This window comes from Mastomys coucha, unplaced genomic scaffold (genome assembly GCF_008632895.1).
Source record: "Mastomys coucha isolate ucsf_1 unplaced genomic scaffold, UCSF_Mcou_1 pScaffold21, whole genome shotgun sequence".
NCBI lineage: Eukaryota > Metazoa > Chordata > Mammalia > Rodentia > Muridae > Mastomys > Mastomys coucha.
In genome coordinates, this window is record NW_022196904.1 from 37,188,859 (window position 1) to 37,210,597 (window position 21,739).

A 21,739-nucleotide genomic window follows, 5' to 3' on the forward strand; every position below is an offset into this window, starting at 1 on the left:
CTGCCTACGGCTAACCTCCACCTACCTCTCTACCATCTCTGATTGGCCCTCTGGCTGCTTCCTTCTCCCCCGTCTTTTCCCAGGCACAGCTGCCCTCTCTCTGCTATGAAACCCATTCCCCTGTCTCTAACCAATTCTTACTCCTGTCTCCTACCCACTGTCACCATCTATCCTCAGCCAGTCAGCCTTGCTGGGAGAGAGAGAGCAGTGTGGAGGCGTGACAGCCCTGGGAGAGGTAGGGTTGGATGGCCCAGGAATTCTCTAGAAGGTGGACATTTGGACGGCTAATGCAATGTTAGCATGGGTGCTTGCTTGAGCACGGTGTACTCCTCACCACTGCAATCCCAACTTCCCATGTTCAGTCCCTCCAGTGGCTTCAGTGTCCCTGGGGGCCTCAGGCTTTCATCCATATGCCACCCTCAATCTTCATAGAGGGCGAGGTAATTTGTTTCCTTTCATTCCTCCCCCACCTCCTCCTCTTCCTCCTTTTCTTCTTCTTCTTCTTCTTCTTCTTCTTCTTCTTCTTCTTCTTCTTCTTCTTCTTCTTCTTCTTTCTTCTTCTTCTTCTTCTTCTTCTTCTTCTTCTTCTTCTTCTTCTTCTTCTTCTTCTTCTTCTTCTTCTCCTTCTCCTTCTCCTTCTCCTCCTCCTCCTCCTTCTTCTTTTCTTCTTCTTTTCTTCTTCTTCTTCTTCTTCTTCTCCTTCTCCTTCTCCTTCTCCTTCTCCTTCTCCTTCTCCTTCTCCTTCTCCTTCTCCTTCTTCTCCTCCTCCTTCTCCTTCTCCTTCTTCTCCTCTTCCTCCTCCTTCTCCCTCCTCTCCTCCTCCTCCTCCTCCACCACCTGTTCCTCCTCTTCTTCCTCTTTCTTCTCTTCCTCCTTCCCCTCCTACAAGACCAAAATCTCCCTATGTAGCCCAGGCTGTCCTCAAACTGGACACTGTCAGGCTTCAGTTCTTAGCATGCTCAAACTGGATGGGTGGGGTATACACATGATCCTTTATCTTAAATGTAGATAGATGACTGTCAGAAATCAGTGGATGTGGAGATGGTCTATGTTGACATCATTTGGAGATAGAATTCACATTCCAAATGATCCACCTAGTGATAGGTAGAGCTCATTGCTTTCCATAAATTCATGGAAATTAGGATCAATGTAAGATTTTTAATCTGTTTGGTGTGTGTGTGTGTGTTTCTTCATAACCCTGGCTGTCCTGGAATTCACTATGTGGACTGGCCTACTCTGGAATTCACAGAGATCTGCCTGCCTGCTTCTGCCTCCAGAGCACTGGGGTTAAGCATGTGCAGCACTCACATCCCACCTAGGCAGGTAGAGGAATGACTCAAACCCACTCTATCACTTTCAAGAATGTAAAATTGGGTTGGGCATGATTGGCACACACCTTTGATCTTATCACTCTCAAGGCCAGCCTGGTCTACATTGTAGGTTTCAGGACAGCTAAGACTATGTAGAGATAGTCTTTTAAAAGACCAAGCAAACAAAAACCATAAAGTTATGATGGAGAAACACATTTTTATTTGCTTCGGGTTTTGAAAAAAAAAGTGTGTGTGGGGGGAGGTTGACATAGGATTTCTGTGTATCTCAGGCTAGTAGCCTCAAACTCAAATATCTACCGGCCTCTGCCTCCTAAGTGTATGCCACCACTGCCGAGCTTAGATTTTGTAATTTTCTTTCTGTTTTGGGGGTGGGGTATGGGGTCCTCATACACCTCAAACTGGTCTGCATTCCCTGTGTAGCTGTGGATGACTTCCAACTCCTGATCTTTCTGCACTCACCTAATGCTGGGACTCCTGATGTGCACCGCTACACCCAGTTTGAGAATTTTCTTTTTTGAGACAGGGTCTCAGGATATAGACCAGGCTGGCCTCCTGGCTTAGCCTTCACAGTGCAAGGGTGAAAGGCATGTGCTTCTTCTCACGCACAGGATCAGCACCCCTAACTTAGCAGGGTGTCTGGAGAGATACCTTGGGATTCTGCTGCCCCGAGATAACACCTTTTCAAGGCTGCCCCCCCACCCCACACCCACCCCACCCTAGCCAGATCCCCTGGCTGTTTTCATGATGGTGGCTATGTAGGTTGTATTCTTTAACTTTGAGAGGAATAGCATGGTGTGTGCTCACATGTGAAGTGTAACAAGATGGTAAGACACTCTGAAACATCTGGAGGAGTTCCCTAGGCCTGGGGTATCCCGCCAGGGCTGCAGAGGTGGACGTGTATCTGAAGTCCGCTCACACAGCTCTTCTCAGATGGACAGAGTAGGCGAAGAAGGAGCCCTTCGTGGACCGAGCCCCAAAGTTAAGCAACTTGCTGAGGGGGCTGTGGGCTCATGGTAGCACCCACATCCTTTTGATCAAGTGCCCTTGTGCAGTGAATAACTCTGACTTTGGACCCCAGGCTAAACCAATTCCAGCATTCTCCTTCCCCTTGACTCATAGTGAGCCAAGTGGGCACACGGTGACACAACTCTAATCAAGGGGACAGAGGAGCTAGTTGGATGCTTGGAGAGGTATGGCTTTCACCAGACTGGCCTTTTGTCCTCTGTGTGCTGATGGTGAGGCCTTTGAGAGGCAGAGCCAGCTGCTTATGACTCCAGTTCCAGGAACCCAACACCCAGGTCAGGCCTCTGAAGGTACTGCACACACCCACACATATATCCATAATTTAAAAAATAGAATTTTAACAGACTATGAGAAGTTCCTAGGTCACCGAAGGCACCACCTTTAAAGGGGTTCACAGTTCTCAGCAGACTCCAGTCTGTTGGTGAAAGGCAGTTGCTACAAAAAGAGCAAGCCGGCCTCCTCTCCTTTCTCAGACTTCCTATATGACTGCTGCCCTGTCACATGCTGCCCCACCATGGAAATGCTAATGACAAAAAGTTGACAAATGTAAGTTTGTCTCACCCATCAAAAGGACCCTAAAGTAAAGACGACAATGCACCTTTTCTTGCTGCCTCTGGAAGTGGCTGTCTGCGAGTGGCAGCTCTTCTGGCGCCATGTGACAGCTCTGCTGAGAAAAGGTGAAGGCTGGCAAGGAGTTTTCAGGAGCAGGGGCCATTGATGATGTCTGAACTGTTAATGAATGTTGGAGCTGGCGGTATCTAACATGTAAATAGGTTTTCTGAGCGTGTTAGTACTTCTCGTTGGCAGCCCAATGCTCACATCTTCCCAGTAGAAGGCTCTTCCTGGGATGTAACAAGTAACTTCTGCTGCCTTGAGGTAGAAGTGGGACCAAGGACAGGCTGGTGTTAGTGCTTAAGGAGTGGGGACAGATCTGCAGGAATGCCCACCCACTCCGGTAGGAAGGCTGCCTCTGGCTTAAAGATTTTGAGGAATGGAGAGTTCGGAAGGGTGTAGTTGGCTAGGTAGATGGTATCACCACCTGCCAGGTAGGCAGCCCAAATCCCAAAGGTTCCAATAGTCATGATGGTGTGGTTGCACTGGGTGAGGAGTGCGAAGTCTTTGGCTGGTGAGCCCTCAATACCGTTGCCTGCAAACACCACGTCCCCTCTGGAGGCGTTGATGTTCTCCCGGCACCAGGCCATACCGTTGCTTGTGACCACAAAAACTGGAGATGAATAGCGTGCTCGGAACCTGTCCAGGGCCTTTTCCAGGTAACCCCGGTCAGCCACCACGCCCTTCCACACCTTAGGCATGACACGCACATAGTCCCCTCGGCGCACATGAACACCCACAAAGGTACTCGGCTGGCTTCCATTCACCCGCAGACTTCGCAGGAAGGCCTGGGCCTCCTCACGCACGTGGTCGTGCAGGGTGAACTCCTTCAGGATCTCTGGGCGAAGGTGGTGGTAGAAGGTCCAGGAGCACGGGTACCCTGTGAAGCGCACATAGTGTCCGGGGATGTGGCGGTAGCGCTCCTCCATCCAGTCGTTGAGATGGTAATTCTGCCATGGGATCCTTCTGGCTGTGTGGCTGTGCAACACCGGGAGGCTGATCCTGAAGATGGGGGCTAGAGTATTGTGCATGGATTCGGGGATGAAGGCAAGTCGACCGTTCATCCTGGCCAGTGCAAACAATGTAGCATATTCGCCCATCTGGTTCCCCAGGCGGCCAATGGAATTGATCGTGAACATGCCCTGCAGCTCGCCACTCAGCTGCTTCTCTGTGCTTGTGGTGTTTGGCGAGGACATTTGAATCGTCTGTAATTCCTTCTCTGACAGGAGTTGGAGCTTCACTATTCGTTGTTGGAGGTGGATGATGGTGGAAGTCACAAAGACAAAGATGAGGAAGTGGGCCAGAGGGAAGGAGAAAGGTACCTGGGCGCTGGCCATGGCTGCCAGGAAAGAAAGCATGGGGTTACCAGGAGAGCAGCTAGGTGTGTGCTTGCAGCCATGTATGCATAAATACCTGCCAACCATTGGGCTAATCATCTGGATTGTGCCTCTTGGATGTTTTTTGTTTTCTTCTGGTTTTGTTTGATACATGATTTCACACTATAGCTCCGTCTAGCCGGAAATTCAGTAGCCAATCTCTCTGCTTCGGTGTTTGGATTACAGAGTGGGGCAATATGCCCCATTTGATGTCCCTTTAAAGGGACAGTGTGCTTTAAATTCTCAAATGAGAAATGATGACAACACACACACACACACACACACACACACACACACACACAGCAACAACGACAAAATCGGGGCATTATGGGAGACATAGGAAGGGGAAGGGGCCCTCATTCCAGAGACCAAAGCCTCTCACAATCTCAGAAGAATCCCAGCACAATTAGTAAGCTGTGCTAAGAAGGCTGTCCATAGGTAGGAATACTCCTTTTATATATATATACTTTAGGCTACGTAACAGTATACTAGGCTTAATGTATATGGCCATGGGCAGGCTTCATTCCACATTGCCTGAGGATGTCCCAGAGCATCTTCTGCTTTATCACACATCCCTCTTCTCCACTGGTTGATAGAGATAAATTAGTTCCATTTTGGCATAGTGCTACAGGGCTGTGATCCCAGCTACTGGCAAGGCTGAGGCCTGAGGACTACAAGTCTACAAAGTGAGTTCCAGGCCAACCAATGCTACAAAGAGAAACTGTCTCAAAGAAACAATCAAAACAAAACAAAACAAAACAAAACAAAAAGGTAACAAAATGGCTGGGGAGATGACCCAGTGCTTAAAAGCACTTGCTACTTTTCAGAAGACTGGAGTTTAGTTTCTGGCACCCATATGTGGGAGTTCACAGCACCCTGTAATTCCAGTGTAAGGTCAGATGTTCTCCACTGGCCTTTGCAGACTCTGCACAAACATGCATGCACACACATACAAATAGATCTTAGAAAAAACAAAAAACAAAACCAATCTGTATCCAGTGGGACACCTTCTATTTGAGGTCTACCTCTGAAGGCACACAGATTTGCATGAATTCAAGGCCAGCCTGGTCTACATAATAAGAACCGGTCTCAGAATAAAACAACAAAAACAAGCAAAACACTACAAAACAAAGTAAGAAACTCTAAGTGGGCTTTGTTTGGACTCATATTGTCATGCGCCCTCACATCAGGTTCAGGAGCATCTCTACACCGAAGGCTATGTCTAGGGCAGTGCTTCTCAACTTCCCTAATGCTGTGACCCTTTAATACAGTTTCGCATATTGTGGAGAACCCTCCGCCACACATACATACACCATAAAATTATCTTCATTGCTACTTCACGACTATAATTTTGCTCCTGTTATGAATTGTAACATAAATAAATATCTGTGTTCTCTATGGTCTCAGGTGACCCCTGTGAAAAGGTCATTAGACCCCAAAGGAGTTGCCACACAAGGATTCTAGAGGAAGGTGAAGTTTGTCATCTGTAGCCAGGGTGGGACCAACGTGTATGCCAAGTATTAGTTAGGCTAAGTCCAAGTGAGACCAGCAACTACAGATCCAGACCTGAGTGACAGAAGAGAAAATTTTGGAGGGCTCAAGATCTTCAGGTTCCTCAAGATCTTCAGAAGGCTTACCACCTCCTCATCCTGGAGGACATGTGGTTGGGAACACTGAGCGTGTTCTGCTATCAGCCTCCAAAGGAAGCTTTGTGAACCTCTAGTCAAGAGACAAAAGTTTCTGGCTACCTTAGCCCAAGGCCTATAATCCTGACCACAGGCTTAGGCCCAGAGTCTCTGAGTCAAGAGGATCTTGGCATTAAATCAAGCAGCTTGTAAACAGATCAAAGCTTAGAGGCTGCAGGCTGTACAGGTGTGTAGTTACAAAGTCAACTCAGAGCTGTTAGCATAGAACTGCAGGCTGAAATACAGTCCTCCAGCAAGGCATACTTTTCTGCCCTCTCGGCACTCAGAAGGCTGAGGCAGTAGAATTACTGTGAGTTTGGAGCTAGTCTGAGCTGGGTGAGGTGCTTCAAAATAAATAGTTAGGGACTGCAGACATAACTCAGCAGTTAAAGTGCTTGTTGAGCAAACGTGAACATTTGCATTTAAATCTCCAGCACCCACACAATAGCTTGGTAGTGCAGGTGTCTGTGACCACAGTGCATCCCGTCTCTGTACTCCAACAGCTGGTGCAGAGACAGGGAGATATTGGGGGGTTGCTTGCCAGTCTAGTCTAACCAGTGAGCTATAGGCTCAGTGAGAGACCTTGTCTCAAAATTAGAGAGAGGAGCTGACGAGCTGGCTCAGCGGTTAAGAGCACTAGCTGCTCTTGCAGAGGACTCAGGTTCAATTCCCAGATCAGAAGGCTCACAAACACCTGTAACACCAGTTCTGGGAAATCTTGACACCCTCTGTCTATCCTCCATGGGCACCTGTACAAATGTGGTGCACATAAAAAACGTTGGCCAGGCGGTGGTGGCGCATGCCTTTAATCCCAGCACTTGGGAGGCAGAGGCAGGTGGATTTCTGAGTTCGAGGCTGGCCTGGTCTACAGAGTGAGTTTCAGGACAGCCAGGGCTAAACAGGGAAACCCTGTCTCAAAAACCAAAAAAAGAAAAAAAACCCAAAAAACAAACAAACAAACAAACAAACAAAACCCGTAAGCAGGCACAGGCTCATGCACATAGATTAAAAATAAAAATAAGTTAGCTCTAAGCAAATGGCTCAGTGAGTAATGAACCTGCAGCACATTCCTGAGTACCTCAATCCCAGCTCAGCACCATGGAGAAGCCTGGCAGCGGGAGGGAGTCTGTAATCCTAGCACTGGGGTCTGGGTCAAAACAGGAACACCCCGAGCTTCTCAGTCAGCCAGTGTAACCTGATTTCAGAGCTCTGGGTTCAATGAAAGACTCTTTCTCAAACTAAGGTAGAAAATGATAGAGGAAGACACTCGACATCGCATCAAAGACTATGATACTGACCTCTGGCCTCCACATACAAAGGTAAGTGCATGCAGAGGCATGCATGCATGTATTGGCACACACATTAGCAAAGACACACACATACAATTACAAGCAAACAAACTCAGGCCTGTTGACTCAACGCCTGGATATGAAATGCATGAGTCTAGAATGCGGCTCACCAGGGCTATTTGCAGGTGTCAAATCAAAACCCCTCTCCAGCCTTTCCAGTCCCCTAAGATTTACTGAAAGGCCTTCCTAGGTTGTGTCAACTTCCCAGGTCAGCAAGACTCCCGACATTATTCATTTTTGCTTTTATCAGACTGGGTCTCACTCTGTAGCCCAGACTGGCCTATATAACACACCATATTGCCAAGGCTGGCCTTAAATTTATAGCACCCCCGCCACCTTCAGCACAACCCCCCCCCCGCGGTGACCCCCTCTCCTCCAGTGCTAGATTGACAAGTGTGAGCCACAGAAAACAAAGGACAGGTTTCCAACCTCAGGAGGTAAGCACACGGAAAATCACCAACAGCTACAGAGCCTGAAAGAAGCCCACGCCGCCGCCGCCACCGCCGCCGCAGGAAGCAAGAGTGGTGGGCCTGGAATCCTAGCACTTGGAAAGCTGAGGCGGGAGGATCCCACAAGCCTGGGCCTGAGTGTGAGCGAGACTTTGTCTCAATAAAACACCCACATGTAAGAAAGAAACTGATCAGAGACAGGTCACTGGAGAGCAAAAGTTGAGGACAGAGCAGGAGTGGGATGGACAAGTGGAGATGGCTTTATCCTGCCTATTTTGTCTCCTTGCAGGTTTAGTCTTTTTTCTTTTTTCTTCTGTGCTACTGAAGATGGAATTCAGGGTGCCCATCATGCTTAGCAAGCACTTTGCTACTGAGCCACGCCCCAGCCCCTTACTGGGGTATTGGAGGCAGGGCCTCTACCACTGAGCCACGCCTCCAGCCCCTCCCTGGGGGATTGGAGGCAGGGGCTCTACTCCTGAGTTACACCCCAGCCTTATTTGTTGCTTTGTGGTTGTTTTAACTTTGAGACAGTCTCACTAAGTTACTTAGGCTGACTGCCCTTGAATTCATTCCCAGGCTAATGTGCCTCATCTCGGGAGTGCTGAGATCATAGGCTGGTGTCACTATACTAGTCTGAATCAACACTTCCTGTCTTTTCACTTTTGCCTTTTGTCAGGTCCAAAGGAAATTCTACTCCCCCAGATTCTGGTGCCCCCTCTCCCTCTACCAAAGCAGCATTCCTCATCAATGTCTGAAGGAACACAAGGTTATAGGTGGGTCTTTTAGCATATCAAAGTGCACCCTGTCTCCAGGCTCACTCAGTTCCCCTCATTCTTCTCACCCCTTCCTTAAACATCTCCAGCTGGGTTTTCCTTCTGCCAGCTTCTCATTCCTATAAAAACCCTGCAATTTCAGCCATAGCTCCCTTGGTCCTTGTTGAGCAAGAAGGTAGGTACACATGGTTGGTATAATAAAAGTTATGTTTTATTCTATTGAGGATCATCACACAAGATTCACACTCCTGGCACCCCAAGGCTGCTCACCTGATAGATGTGCCTTAGCTGAAAGTTCACAGATAAGGATCCCAGGTGGGACTCTCCAGTCTCTGGGAGATCAAGGTAGCGTCTATCCAGGGTCTCCAGCAGTCCTGAAGATATGAGGAGCACATCTCTGATTATACACTGTCAAATAAGCATTATGGACTTCTCTTATTAGAAGCTGTGTGTCTGGTTGTCTTGAGTAAGTGTATCACTGGCATTAGGTTTCAAAAAAAATCTGGGACAAAAGGCTAACTGAGGTGCCTATTTAACATATCAAAGTGGACTGGCAGGCTCTCAGTATTGCAACTATCTATTACGGAGTCATCTTGGCTGGCATATCTACCCTAAACCTCTTCAGCCCTGAGCTTCCATTCTCTGCCCCCAGCTTCTCTGGTTCCTATATAATGAAGCCATTTTGATTACCAGCCCTCTTGGCTCCTGGCTCTGCTCCTGGACCTCTCCTCCATTTGCTCTTTCTCCTTTTCCCTCTCTCCTTTCTTCCTCTCTTGCTCTCTTTCACACCGTCTTCTCAGTCTTTGGCCCAGTCTTTGTCTGCTGGCCTGGCTCAGTATCTTCTCGATGCCTCTGGCTGTTTTCTGTCTCATAAGAATATATACACCTGTATGTCAGGAGAAGGCAGCAGATTCCTTTATATATAAGTACAACACACCTTCTCAGCCACACCTGGGAGGTGTCATGTTCTCAGGTTTCCATTTATCTGTGCTGAAACCACAGGAGTGGCATATATAACTTCCTTTCCAGGGACTCCGACTCTCCTAACCAAGCCACTGACTTGGCTCGTCTAAGGTTTGTACGGTCATTTGTTTCTGTTGGCTTCTACCACTTAGCATGTGTGACTCTAAGTTCTAGTCTGATTCTCCGGATGCTTCTTCCCTCCACTTGCTCTAACTATTCCCCTCTCCTTGTCTCTTCCATGAGTGTCTCTCTGGCTCCTGCAGCCTGCTATGCCTCCTGGCTACTCATGCCTCTTGGAGCCTACTATGCTCTCCAGATGCTGTCCGGGCATACCTCTGACCTGCTACACCCACGTGGACATTTCTACTACAGACACCCATCTCCCTCTATCGGAGCACTTCCTTTTTCTCAAAACCCTCCCCAAGTCCACCTTTTCTGTCTTCCTAGCACTTCGAGTCCCTCTAGGAACTGCCTGCTATGTCTGGCAGCTTCTTTAAGCCATCCTGGACCTTTTTCCTAGCCTCTCGTTCAGCCATGTTTGAAGCTCCTTCCTGGAGCATTCTTTCCTCCCCTTTAGAACTGGCTGCTCTGTCTCTTTCTTATGCCTGCCCCCACCCCAAGGGCATGTCTCTAGTTTCCTTACATCCTCCTGAGCCAAGTAGAACCTTTTCTCTTTCCTCCTCAGACTCAGAGGTGTTATTAGGGCCTCTTTGTCTCGCAAACTGCTTGGCCTAAGATGGCACACACGATTTCTAAATTCTCTCCTGTGGTAACAACCTCTGCCACTGCACAAGCAAATGATCCTGGGCTGGAGAGATGGCTCGGTGGTTAAGAGCACTGGCTGCTCTTCCGGATGTCCTGAGTTCAAATCCCAGCAACCACATTGTGGCTCATAACCACCTATAACCAATCTGATGCCTTCTCCTGGCATGCAGGTGTATATGCAGACAGAGCACGCCTACCTTTATAAGTAAATAAATTTATAACTCACCAATGATCCCTGTAGTGGCTGGTTCTGTGTCACCTTGACACATGCTAGAGTAACCAGGAAGAAGTCTCACTTGGGGAAGTGCTTCCATGAGAGCTGGTTGTAGGGCATTTTCTCAGTGAGGGATGAAGCTTTGGGAAGCAAGCCTCTGCATCAGCTCCTGCCTCCAGGATCCTGCCCTGCCCTGTTCCTGTCCTGACTTCCTTCAATAATGAACAGTGATGTGGAAGTGTAAGCCAAATAAACCCTTTCCTCTCCAGCTTGCTTTTGGTCATGGTGTTTTGTTGCAGCAGGAGAAACCCTGACTAAGACAACCCCACATTCCATATAGCCAAACTGCTCTACATCTCCAAAGGTCTCTTATCTCTAAGGTTTCTCTGCTTTCCACTCTTATAAAAGCCTTTTTATCATCTGGCATGGTAGCATACACTTTTTTTTTGGTTTTGTTTTGTTTTGGTTTTTTTGTTTTTTTGTTTTTCGAGACAGGGTTTTTCTGTGTAGCCCTGGCTGTCCTGGAACTCACTCTGTAGACCAGGCTGGCCTCGAACTCAGAAATCCACTTGCCTCTGCCCCCCCAAGTGCTGGGATTAAAGGCGTGCACCACCACTGCCCAGCCGGTAGCACACACTAATCCTAGTACTTGGGAGGCAAAGGCAGACGGATCTCTGTGAGTTTAGGGGCAGCCTGGTCTACAAAGAGAATTCCAGGACAGCCAGGGCTATACAAAGAAACTCTGTCTTGAAAAACAAAATACAAAAAACAAAAAAGCTAGGACAGCCAGGGCATTATGTGGAAACCATGTCTCGAAAAACCAAAACCAAAACATATATATTATACATGTAATATGTTACATTTATGTATACATACATATATAATGTATAGTATGTATATTGAAGATATGGATGTTTTTAAATCTACTTAAACCACATGGCTAACTTCCATCTTGGCTAATGACTTCATCAGGATGGAAAAAACATGTGGCTTTGCTAAATCTTTGTGGCAAACTCTTTTTTTTGTTTAAGATTATTTATTTCACTTATATGAGTGCACTATAGCTGTCTTCAGACATATGAGAAGAGGGTATTGGATCCCATTACAGATGGCTGTGAGCCACCATTTGGTTGCCAGGAATTGAACTCAGGACCTCTGGAAGAGCAAGCAGCCAGTGCTCTTAACCACTGAGCCATCTCTCCAGTCCCCAAACTTGTAAATGCTTAAAGATAATTAAGACATGCAAGTTAATGTTCAGTCACCTTTTGCTATTGTTATTGTTTTTGTTTTTGTTTTTGAGTTCCTTCTTTTTATTATCTCAGACACAACTACTTGTCTTCTGGCTTGTTGAAGCAGTAAGTCAGACAACACTTGCCACAGCAATGCCTGTCAAAGTGGCTAGCCATGAAAACTCCAGCACCACCTGCATCAGAAGGACACTCGACGAAGTTGGCTAATCTTGCCATTTTCATCCACCTTATAGTATTTCAGCGCAGCCAACTTAACCTTCTTCCTTTTATGCTTATTCTTCTTGGGAGTGGCGTGAGACTTCTTCTTCCTCTCCTTAGCACCACCACGAAGTCTCAACACAAAATGAAGAGTGGACTCCTTTTGAATGTTGTAGTCAGACAAAGTACAGCCATCTTCCAGCTGCTTGTCAGCAAAGATTAACCTCTGCTGATCAGGAGGAATTCCTTCCTTATCCTGGATCTTGGCTTTTACATTTTCTATAGTGTCCGAGGGTTCAACCTTGAGTGTGATGGTCTTCCCCCGTAAGGATCTTTACAAAAATCTGCATCGTGGCAGCAAACTCAGAAATCTGCCTGCCTCTGCCTCCCAAGTGCTGGAATTAAAGGCGTGCACTACCACCGGCCAGCTACAAGATCACTTTTTTAAATGTGCTCAGAACTATGCTTGTAATCATCTAAGTACAAATGTAATTCATTTACAGAGACAAACTTTAGCCTCCTGTATATGTTTTTCAAGGTTAAGCCTAAAGCAAGTAACTAAAAACAAGTAAGTTTTTTTAATTTAGCTAATCTTAATAGATGGTCATCAAACTCTTCAGAGATCTGCTAAATTTAAATTTAAAATGCTTAATAAAAGACTTTCCTACGATAGGCAGAGATGCCAACTCCTAGAGACCACCCCAAGGTCTCCAAAGAAGACAGATGGACAAGTTGATGCCACCTGGATCATGGTGATCTAACCATTGGAAGGAGCTGCCCCACACCTCTCCCACCGTGGGGGCTCTGCCCAAACTGTGGACTCTACCTCTTCTAAGAAGTCAGTTTTCCCAGGTACTTTCTCTACAGGAAAATCTCTCAGACCTGGGTGTGACAGGCAAAGGCCTATGCTGTCCTGCACAACAACTGAAGATGTAATGCTGGCCGTTGTGACAACCAAGACTGACTATCTCTGACCCCAACAAAGCCATCCAGTCCACGGGAGCCTCTGACCCCAACAAAGCCATCCAGTCCATGGGTACCTAGGGTAGCCATCTAGGTAGCCAGGAAGTCTCTTGTCATTTTTGTTGATACAGAGGCCATTTGGATTATACTTCCCGCTGTAATTTATCCTCTTATCTCTGAGGCTATTGACTGACTAACTGTACCTTTATGCTGATAGCAACGAGCAAACCAGCTCTGTCCTCAAGGCTGCAGCTGCCTGCTGAGTTCATTCCATAGGAAAGTTGGGCCTTCCTTTTCCAGAGCTGCTGGGTCTGCTGCTGGGAAAGACAAATGGAGGCACAGTTTATCTTGCAGACTGACTTCACACGGATAGAGATAAACTCAAAAAACACGTTTCAATACAACTTTTTTTTAAGGTTTATTTTATTTATTTTATGTGTATGATTACACTGTAGCTGTACAGATGCCCATAAGCCATCATGTGTGTGGCTGCTGGGAATTGAACTCAGGACCTCTGCCGCCCCACTACTTCTGGCCCTGCTCGCTCCGGCATAATACACTGTAGCTGTCTTTAGACGCACCAGAAGAGGGCATCAGATCTCATTACGGGTGGTTGTGAGCCACCATGTGGTTGCTGGGATCCGAACTCAGGACCTTCAGAAGAGCAGTCAGTGCTCTTACCCTCTGAGCCATCTCACCAGCCCAACTTTTTAAATTTTTTTAAACAATTCTTTCATTTGAAGGAACTTGGCTTTAAAATGACTGTTTTCAGTAATCAACCACTGGCATTCCATGGTAAATCACTGGATGCAAGAAAAAGACGTAAGGCTTAAGCAAGCTGTGAGCGTCTAAGAAAGTGTCTTAAGGTGTGTAAATGCAAGTTCTGAAGGTCTAATAAAGTTCTAGGTATGTAAAGTATAAAATGAAAAATGTCGCAGATTTCTTTCCCTCTCTGTGGCATTTACTGTTCTATAAAGACTTCAAGAGTTCAGAGTTTCAACATCAATCAATGGAGATATGAGAAACTATTAATCTAACTGATAAAGGAATAAATCTACGGCTGGTACTATAGTTAGAAGCTCAAATTTTTAATTCCTTTGATTGTCTTCTAAGTATAGACTTAAAAGTGTTGGTGTACAGGCTGCTCTCAGGGACCGAGGGATGGCTCATATCATCACCTGCCACCATGGCTTGTCTGCCACTGCCCCTCCCCCAAGTTCTCACTCTTCTTCCCTCCCTCAATAAACATCTTCTACACCAGTTCTTTTGCATGGTGTATGCTCTCAGGTTTTAGCATTGACTCGCCAAAAATACCCCAGTCACCCCTGGACCCCCCAGGCACATTATATTTTATAACATTGGTGCTGTGACCTTGGAGTGACTCTCCTGGTGACACTGGGCCCCCACCTGATGGCTACACCTGTAATAGGTTTGCTTTCTGGTCCACAGATCGTTAGGCAGTCCATCCAACACCAGCAGTTGGTGAGTTCTTGTTTAACTCACCTTAAATGCTTCTCTGCATCTGACCATTTTCCTGTAGGAGGGTTCCTTTCTCCAGCACAGTTTCTCTTGACAATCCTGATACCAGGTACCAGACAGTTGTGTCTGCTCTAGCTTAGCTCCGGCCCCTGTCCACTGAATAACTGAGAAGTGTTGCCTTCTCAGTCTGGTCTACCTTGGGTCCCTTGGGTCCCTCATATCTTGCCTTGGACCCAGGCCTGGGACTCCTCTCCTTATCGGTGGGAACTGCTTCCTCTTACACCTCACTTCTAAACAAATTGAACCTGTCTTCAATATATTGCCCAAGCTATCGGGAGAACATGAAAAATTTCTCCTTTCCATATTCCCTTTTCCTCGCTCCGCGCGCCCTGCTTGCTTCTGTCTGGTGTCCCTTCCTACACCGAGTAAATGTCCTGCCTGTGCGTTTGCAACAACTGAGAGTTGGAGATGAATAGGAGCAAAAACTCTAGCTCACATTTTTCCCCTGTAGCATCTGCTCAGAACCACTCCTAAGTTATGTCTGGATCATTTGTCTGTGATTTGATTCCAAATTGTAGAGTCTACCTGTGTCCTCTGCATGCCTCTGGCTCCTACAAGCCTGCCCATGGCCCTCCCTGCTCCTGGCTTTCTGCAGACATCCTGCGCTAAACTAAGTGTGCTCTCTCTTCCTTCATGGACTCAGATTTTATTACAAGGTGGCTTCATTCAAAGTGAAAGGCTGGCACACCTGGTTTCCTAATTCTCACTGCCATGCACAAATGATTCCCAGCATCTTATGTCTAAATTCCCTCTGTTCTACACTTAAGGTTCTACTTCCCCACTCTTAAAAATCTTTATCTCCGCTTTCTTTGTAATCTTCTCTAAAAAATATTAATATCATACTGTAAACTCTTACCTAGGGATTTGTAAGTTGCTCATTGGGTATGGTCTAAAATCCATATAATCTGCAACAATATTTGGCTTTAAAATTACAACAAAGGCTTATAATTAAAAATCTATACATTGGTATCTGTATGTATATGTGCAAGTAACTTGGATCCAACATATATATAAAATGTATATGTATGTATTAGGAAAACAGATGTTTTGTGTGTGTGTGTGTGTGCACATGTGTATTAGGAAAACAACCAAGTTAGCCACATGACTTGCAACCTGCCATGTTATTTCACCATCTTAAGATGACCACATGGTATAAAGCAACAATTATAAAACTTCTCAGCCCTACTGAGCCTGTAGTTTATTACTGTATGTCCTTTTAGACCAAGAAAGCAGCAACAAGTCTCAAATATTTTTGATTGGTATGGATTTTCATATGATGATAGAAATTCAAGATTATATTTGCTACAACATACTATATATGTGATTCAACTCTGGTTTAAAATATTCTGTATATGGTGATGAAATTTCAAGGTTATAAAGTTCTATTCAGATTAATAAAAGCTAATTTAAATGTACATGTAACTATCTATGTTTTTGCTAATTGCTCAACAATAATGGGCTGCTAGGAAACATAGATAAGTAACAATATGTTTGATAAATAAGATGTATTTGATAGCTGGGCAGTGGTGGTGCATGCCTTTAGTCCCAGCACTTGGGAAGCAGAGGCAGGTGGATTTCTGAGTTCGAGGCCAGCCTGGTCTACAGACTGAGTTCCAGGACAGCCAGGACTATACAGAGAAACACTGTCTTGAAAAACCAAAAATTAAAAAAAGAAAAAAAAAAGATGTATTTCATAGTCAAGATTTATAAACTCCTAAGGTCTAGTCAGGTCCACAACAATATATACCTAGATTTTGTCTTTAATCAAGATTTATAAATTCCTAATATCTACCCAATTTCACAGTGATATTTGTCTAGCTTCTTTGTCATTCAAGCTTTAGCTGTTTAGATAAACTAAGCCATATAGAAATCTGCAATATGCTGTAATGGTACAATATAGTAGAATCAGCAAAGTTGCCAGTCTCTCTAGGGACTGTATCTGTGAGTTAAAAGTTCTATTTTGATACTAGAAGAGCATCAGTTCAAAACCATGGGTTTTTTGTTTGTTTGTTTGTTTGTTTGTTTGTTTGTTTGAGACAGGGTTTCTCTGTATAGCCCTGAAAATCATGTTTTTTGTTTTTTGTTTTTTTAAGGCTCAAATTTAATAAGGATGGAACACAAAACCCCAGTCTTAAAACAAACAAACAAAAAAAAAAAAAAAAAAAAAAAAAAAAAAAAAACAAAAAAAAAAACAAAAAAAACTACTAAACTATTGTAAACTGTAAGAAATAGAAGTTGGTAGTCAGTCATCTTACAAATAAATTCTTTAATGTGTTCAGGAATATATTTGTAATCGTGGTAAGAACTGATATAATTAACTACAGAAACAAGCTTTATTAAGCTTCCTGCATGTTTTCAAAGTTAGAAACAAGCCAAGTTTGTCTATTTAGATATACTTTAGATACACAAGTGGTCCTCAAAGTCTTCAGAGATCTGCAGAATATGGCATTTAAAATGTTCACTAGAGGGGCTGGTGAGATGGCTCAGCGGGTAAGAACACTGACTGCTCTTCTGAAGGTCCTGAGTTCAAATCCCAGCAACCACATGGTGGCTCACAACAATCCATAATGAGATCTGACGCCCACTTCTGGTGCATCTGAAGGTAGCTATAATGTACTTATGTATAAGAATAAATAAAGCTTCAGCTTGGAAGGCCAGAGTGAGCAGAGGTCCTAAATTCAATTCCCAACAACCACATGAAGGCTCAACCATCTGTACAGCTACAGTGTACTCACATACATAAAATAAATAAATACATCTTTTTAAAAAATGTTCACTAGAAAAAGCTTTTTGTGATGGCCAGCTCCTGAGAACACCCCTTGTCTTCTCTGAAGAAGATGACTGGGCACTGAAGACCGTCACTTAGAACTTGCTTTAAATGTGGAAAAGCTGGACATTTAACTGTCCTTTGCCTCAACTGCTGACAGCACATTGTCCAAACTGTGGACAGGCAGGACACTGGGAACTTGTCTGCCTCACTTTGCCTGGACAAAGGTAGGACAACCCTCCCAAAACTTCCTGCTTCGCAGCTAAGCCTGTCAAATCTTCTGGGTCTGGTGGCTGAGATGTATGCCCCGCCAGCCACAGAGGGACCTGGGGTGACTGTCCAGGTTACCAATAGTCTCTCTCTCTCTCTCTCTCTCTCTCTCTCTCTCTCTCTCTCTCTCTCTCTCTCTCTCTCTCTCTCTCTCTCTCTCTCTCTCTCTCTGATTTTTTACAGAGACAGGGTTTCTCTGTGTAGCCCTGACTGTCCTGGAACTCACTCTGTAGACCAGGCTGGCCTCGAACTAAGAAATCCACCTGCCTCTGCCTCTCAAGTGCTGGGACTAAAGGCGTACGCCACCAACACCCAGCAGTCTCTGTCATTTTTATAGACTTGGAAGCTGCTTAATCTGCACTTCCTGCTTCTTCCAGGAAAAACTTATCCTTCTGATGGATTTGAAGACTAGACTACTGCAAGTTTACCAGTTTTACAGCAGAGGCGGGGATTTCCTATGCCTTCGCAGTCATCTTCATGGGTAAAAATCAGGCCACAGACCCCGCTCTCAAAGAGAGAGCTGCTAGGTCTTGACACAGCCTACCTTATTACCAGACTCAGGAAACAGGTTTCAAGGTAACTTTTTACTCTTCCTTCTAGAGAAACTTGCTCTACAGTGACTGCTCCCAGTAACCAACCTCCCGTGTCTCAAGGTGAGTAACTGGATGGGAACAAATGTAAAGTTTATGTGAGGTCTGAGGACACAGAAGCATAAGTTGTGAGGATCTAAGGAAGCTGAGGGTCTAAGAAGGTGTTTTAAGGTGATCTAAGAAAGTTGAGGGTCTAAGAAGGTGTTTTAAGGTTGATAAATCAAGCTATGAAGGTTGTAGGAGGTGAGAGCTTCAGTGGGCATAGGAAAGTGATTTAAGGAGTATAAAAGGAATGAAAACTGCTTCCAAGGTCTTCCCCCTCACTATGCTGCTGTTGAGACTTCAAAAGTGCAGAGTTAATCAATATGAGTTCTGTTAAGTAATTAGTCTTAACGCTAGTAAAGCCTTCCACTCTACTATCCACTAATATCATAGCCGCCATCAGGTGTACTAGGTGTGTGCAGCCAATAAAAGAAAACTGCCCCCCCCACCATCCCACCCACCCTGACATCCCACACTCCCCCACCATCCCATCTCCCCCTTGCCATCCCAGCTCTCTCTGTTCTCTGCACATGCCCCTCCTCTCATCTCTGCCCTCATGGCTCTGCTCCCCATCCGTCTGTCTGTCTACATGTTCAGTTGTCTGCCTCTATCCCTCCTCTAGGTCCTCATTCCTCTTCCCTCCCCCAATAAACCTCTTACTCATGGCAGTGGTGGCGCACACCTTTAATCCCAGCACTTGGGAGGCAGAGGCAGGAGGATTTCTGAGTTCAAGGCCAGCCTGTTCTACAAAGTGAGTTCCCAGGACAGCCAGGGCTACACAGAAACCCTGTCTCAAAAAACCAAAAAAACAAACCAAAACAAACCAAAACAAAAAAACCAAACCAAACCAAACCAAACCAAAAAACCAAAAGCCAAAAACCAAAAATAAACCTTACCCCAGATCTGTTGCATGGTATAATTTTTCAGGGGGTACGCCTTGGCATTCCACCCCCAAAGAAACTCCCCTCAGCCCATTCCACATTATATTTCATAACAAAAAGTGTGTCTCAAATGTGCTAAAAACGTGTGTCCAATCTATATACTCCACCTTCTGGACAGACAGAAGAGTGTTAATGTGTTTAATTCAGAATCATTTTGGGGTCCCCAAGCTTTTGCTATGACGAAATGTGGGCTTCAGTACAGATTATAAACGTTTATAATTGGCTGCTCTCTCTCATATCTACAATAAAAACGTTCCTCTTAACCGTACCTTGGAGTTGTCAAGCCCTCCCTTTAAGATGAAGTTTATCTCACTAAGTTGTCCAGGCTGAATTCATTCAGTTACCTAGCCTGGCCTTGGACGCGTGCCCTCCTTTTTCAGCCTCTAAAGTATCTGGGATGTCAGGGCTGCTCCACCAGGCTCATCTTGGCACCAATCCTACAGTGGGAAAATACTGGAAAAACACACTTTGAAATCAAACCTGCTAATCTCTGGGCTTTTGATCTGAGGGCTCTGAGTCTCCAACTGCAAACAGGAACACAGGAAGGCTTGTTTGACTTCTGAGAAAAAGGAAAGTAGGGTGTTTTGAAATAAGGACTTCAGGCTGCTTCTCTGCTGCTTCCCATTCCTTAGGAAGGGAAGTAATGGCATAGAGACCAAAGGGCAAAGAAAGGCCAGGAGGGAGCCTGTTGTGAAGTCACATCTAGCTTTGGGGAAAAGATGGGGATCATGGCTCTCAGAGGAGTGGCGCATGCCTTTAATCCCAGCACTAGGGAGGAGGCAGAGGCAGATGGATTTCTGAGTTCAAGGCCAGCCTGGTCTACAGAGTGAGTTCTAGGACAGCCAGGGCTACACAGTGAAACCCTACCAAGAAAAGCCAAAAAAGGAGTAGCTTATGGCCAGGGTCATCACCTTGACCTTTGCTTCAGTTTGTAGGAGCTGAAGGAGCACAGTGCTGATACCCAGAGCTGTGTTCACGTGGCCGTCGTCTCAGGGGGACATCAGACTACAGCTAAGGAAAGGAGCCGGAGTCACAGCACTCAGGATCCAAAGGCTAGGGGAAGAGCTTGGGTGAGTTCGGGAAGACTGAGGACTGCTCGGAGGACTAGAAGCTGAAGCCAGGGAAGACTGAAGCGCCAGTTAGCTCCAGCCAGAGGCTGAGCTGGCACTGGGAGGAGCCTAGACTCTCTTTGTTCTCTGTGGTCAGGAAGATCAATATCATGTGCCCAGCCTCAGTTTGCCTTCTGTTGGAGGGGTGCATTATGCCAGAAAGAGATCCCAGCTTTGAAGGAGGAACCCTTCTCCTGTTCCCTAGAAGCAGAGAAGAGATAAGCTCTCTCGACGTAGTCCAGGCTGACACCTAATTTAGCAATCTTCCTGCCTCAGCCTCTTGAGTACTAGTATGACGAGCATTAGCTGCTGCGCTCACCTCTTTTACCGCTGTGCCCTTTGGCTCAGCGTCCTCAGCTTGCCTTTTCCATCCAGAGAGTGCCCTGCTCCCAGCATCCCTTCCACATCAGCTCAGAGACGGGAGACAGGCACAAGGCTGGCTCCACCCCATTGGTGCCATTCCTGTGACTTGCACTGCTTTCACCCTGTTCTGGCCCTGTGCCAAGGAACACTGGCATTAGGAGTCTCAGGGCTGTTTATCAGAGTAGCTGCCACATTGAAATCTCCAACGGAGGATGGGGGTGCTGTGATGGATGGAGCCATGATCTAAACCTCCCCCCCCCCTCCCCATGACAGGGGTCAGATGCAGGTTTCTGAGGGCCCCTAGGCAGATATGGAAGCCAAGGATATGGGAACAGGAAAATCCGGTTAGATCCAGCCCAATTCTGCCTTTCATCTATGCTTGTTACTGGAGTCGGCAGCAGGGAGAGAGCTGAGAAATGGAGAGGTGAATCAGGAGATTGGGGCTAAGAAGCCAACCAGCAAGGCGGGATAGCAGTCAGTGTATGGGAATTCAGGCTGCAGGGGAGATGGAAGAACACAGGGCTGTGAACCAGGAGACTGGGAGGCCCTGGGATTGGAAAATCTAAGGTCTGGGAACTCAGGATCTGCAGGACTTGAGGGATGAAGGAACTAGCTGGGGACTTGAGGCCGGGACTCCTGATGGGAACCCAGAGTCTGGGAGAATCAGGGTCTGGGTTCTGCCTCTCAGCAACTGCATCTCCTTCCAGAGAGCCCTGGCGTGGGATCGAGACCAATACATCCAGTTCCTGGATCCCTAGGGCTCTTCAGGACACAGGAGACCTGTCCCCAACCTCCTCACCTGTGCTTACCTCTTCTGGCTACAGTAAGAGAATGGGCGGCAGGGTGGCTCTGCAGACTGGTGGCTCAGTGTGCCTTCCAGCTTGGCTCTTCATTCAGGACCAAGGAAGCTTTCTGAGTCTAACTATAGTCCTGGATAGAAACTCCACCCAGGGTGTACCTGCTGACATCATAGAACCAGAGAGGCTGGGCCTAGAGGAAGGAGTCAAACATCTACCTGTTTCTCAAGTACTAAGATGAATACAGTATGCACTCCTGATACTATGCATTCCTAATAGATCTATGTGCACAGGAGAAAGCAAAGCACAGAGAGGGGATACACCTGTCTTTGGCTGGTGATGAAGGAACATAAGCTGCTGCCGCCGAGTT

At 46.2% G+C, this 21,739-nt stretch overlaps 1 protein-coding gene and 1 pseudogene across 1 annotated transcript; both read right to left on the reverse strand.

Moving 5' to 3' along the window:
* Positions 1–1,507: 1,507 nt before the first annotated feature.
* On the reverse strand, positions 1,508–21,464 carry Fut2 (fucosyltransferase 2). Its single transcript, XM_031386645.1, has 4 exons — positions 21,382–21,464; positions 13,155–13,265; positions 8,869–8,972; positions 1,508–4,305 (listed from the first exon to the last, which is right to left on the reverse strand). The coding sequence occupies exon 4, from the start codon at positions 4,301–4,303 to the stop codon at positions 3,260–3,262; it is 1,044 nt and encodes a 347-aa protein (XP_031242505.1). The 5' UTR covers positions 4,304–4,305; positions 8,869–8,972; positions 13,155–13,265; positions 21,382–21,464; the 3' UTR covers positions 1,508–3,259.
* Positions 11,753–12,338, reverse strand: LOC116102216 (annotated as a pseudogene).
* Positions 21,465–21,739: the final 275 nt, after the last annotated feature.

Coding starts and splice junctions, on each gene's coding strand:
- Fut2 (XM_031386645.1), bottom strand. CDS start 4,303: ATGGCCAGCGCCCAGGTACCTTTCTCCTTCCCTCTGGCCCACTTCCTC.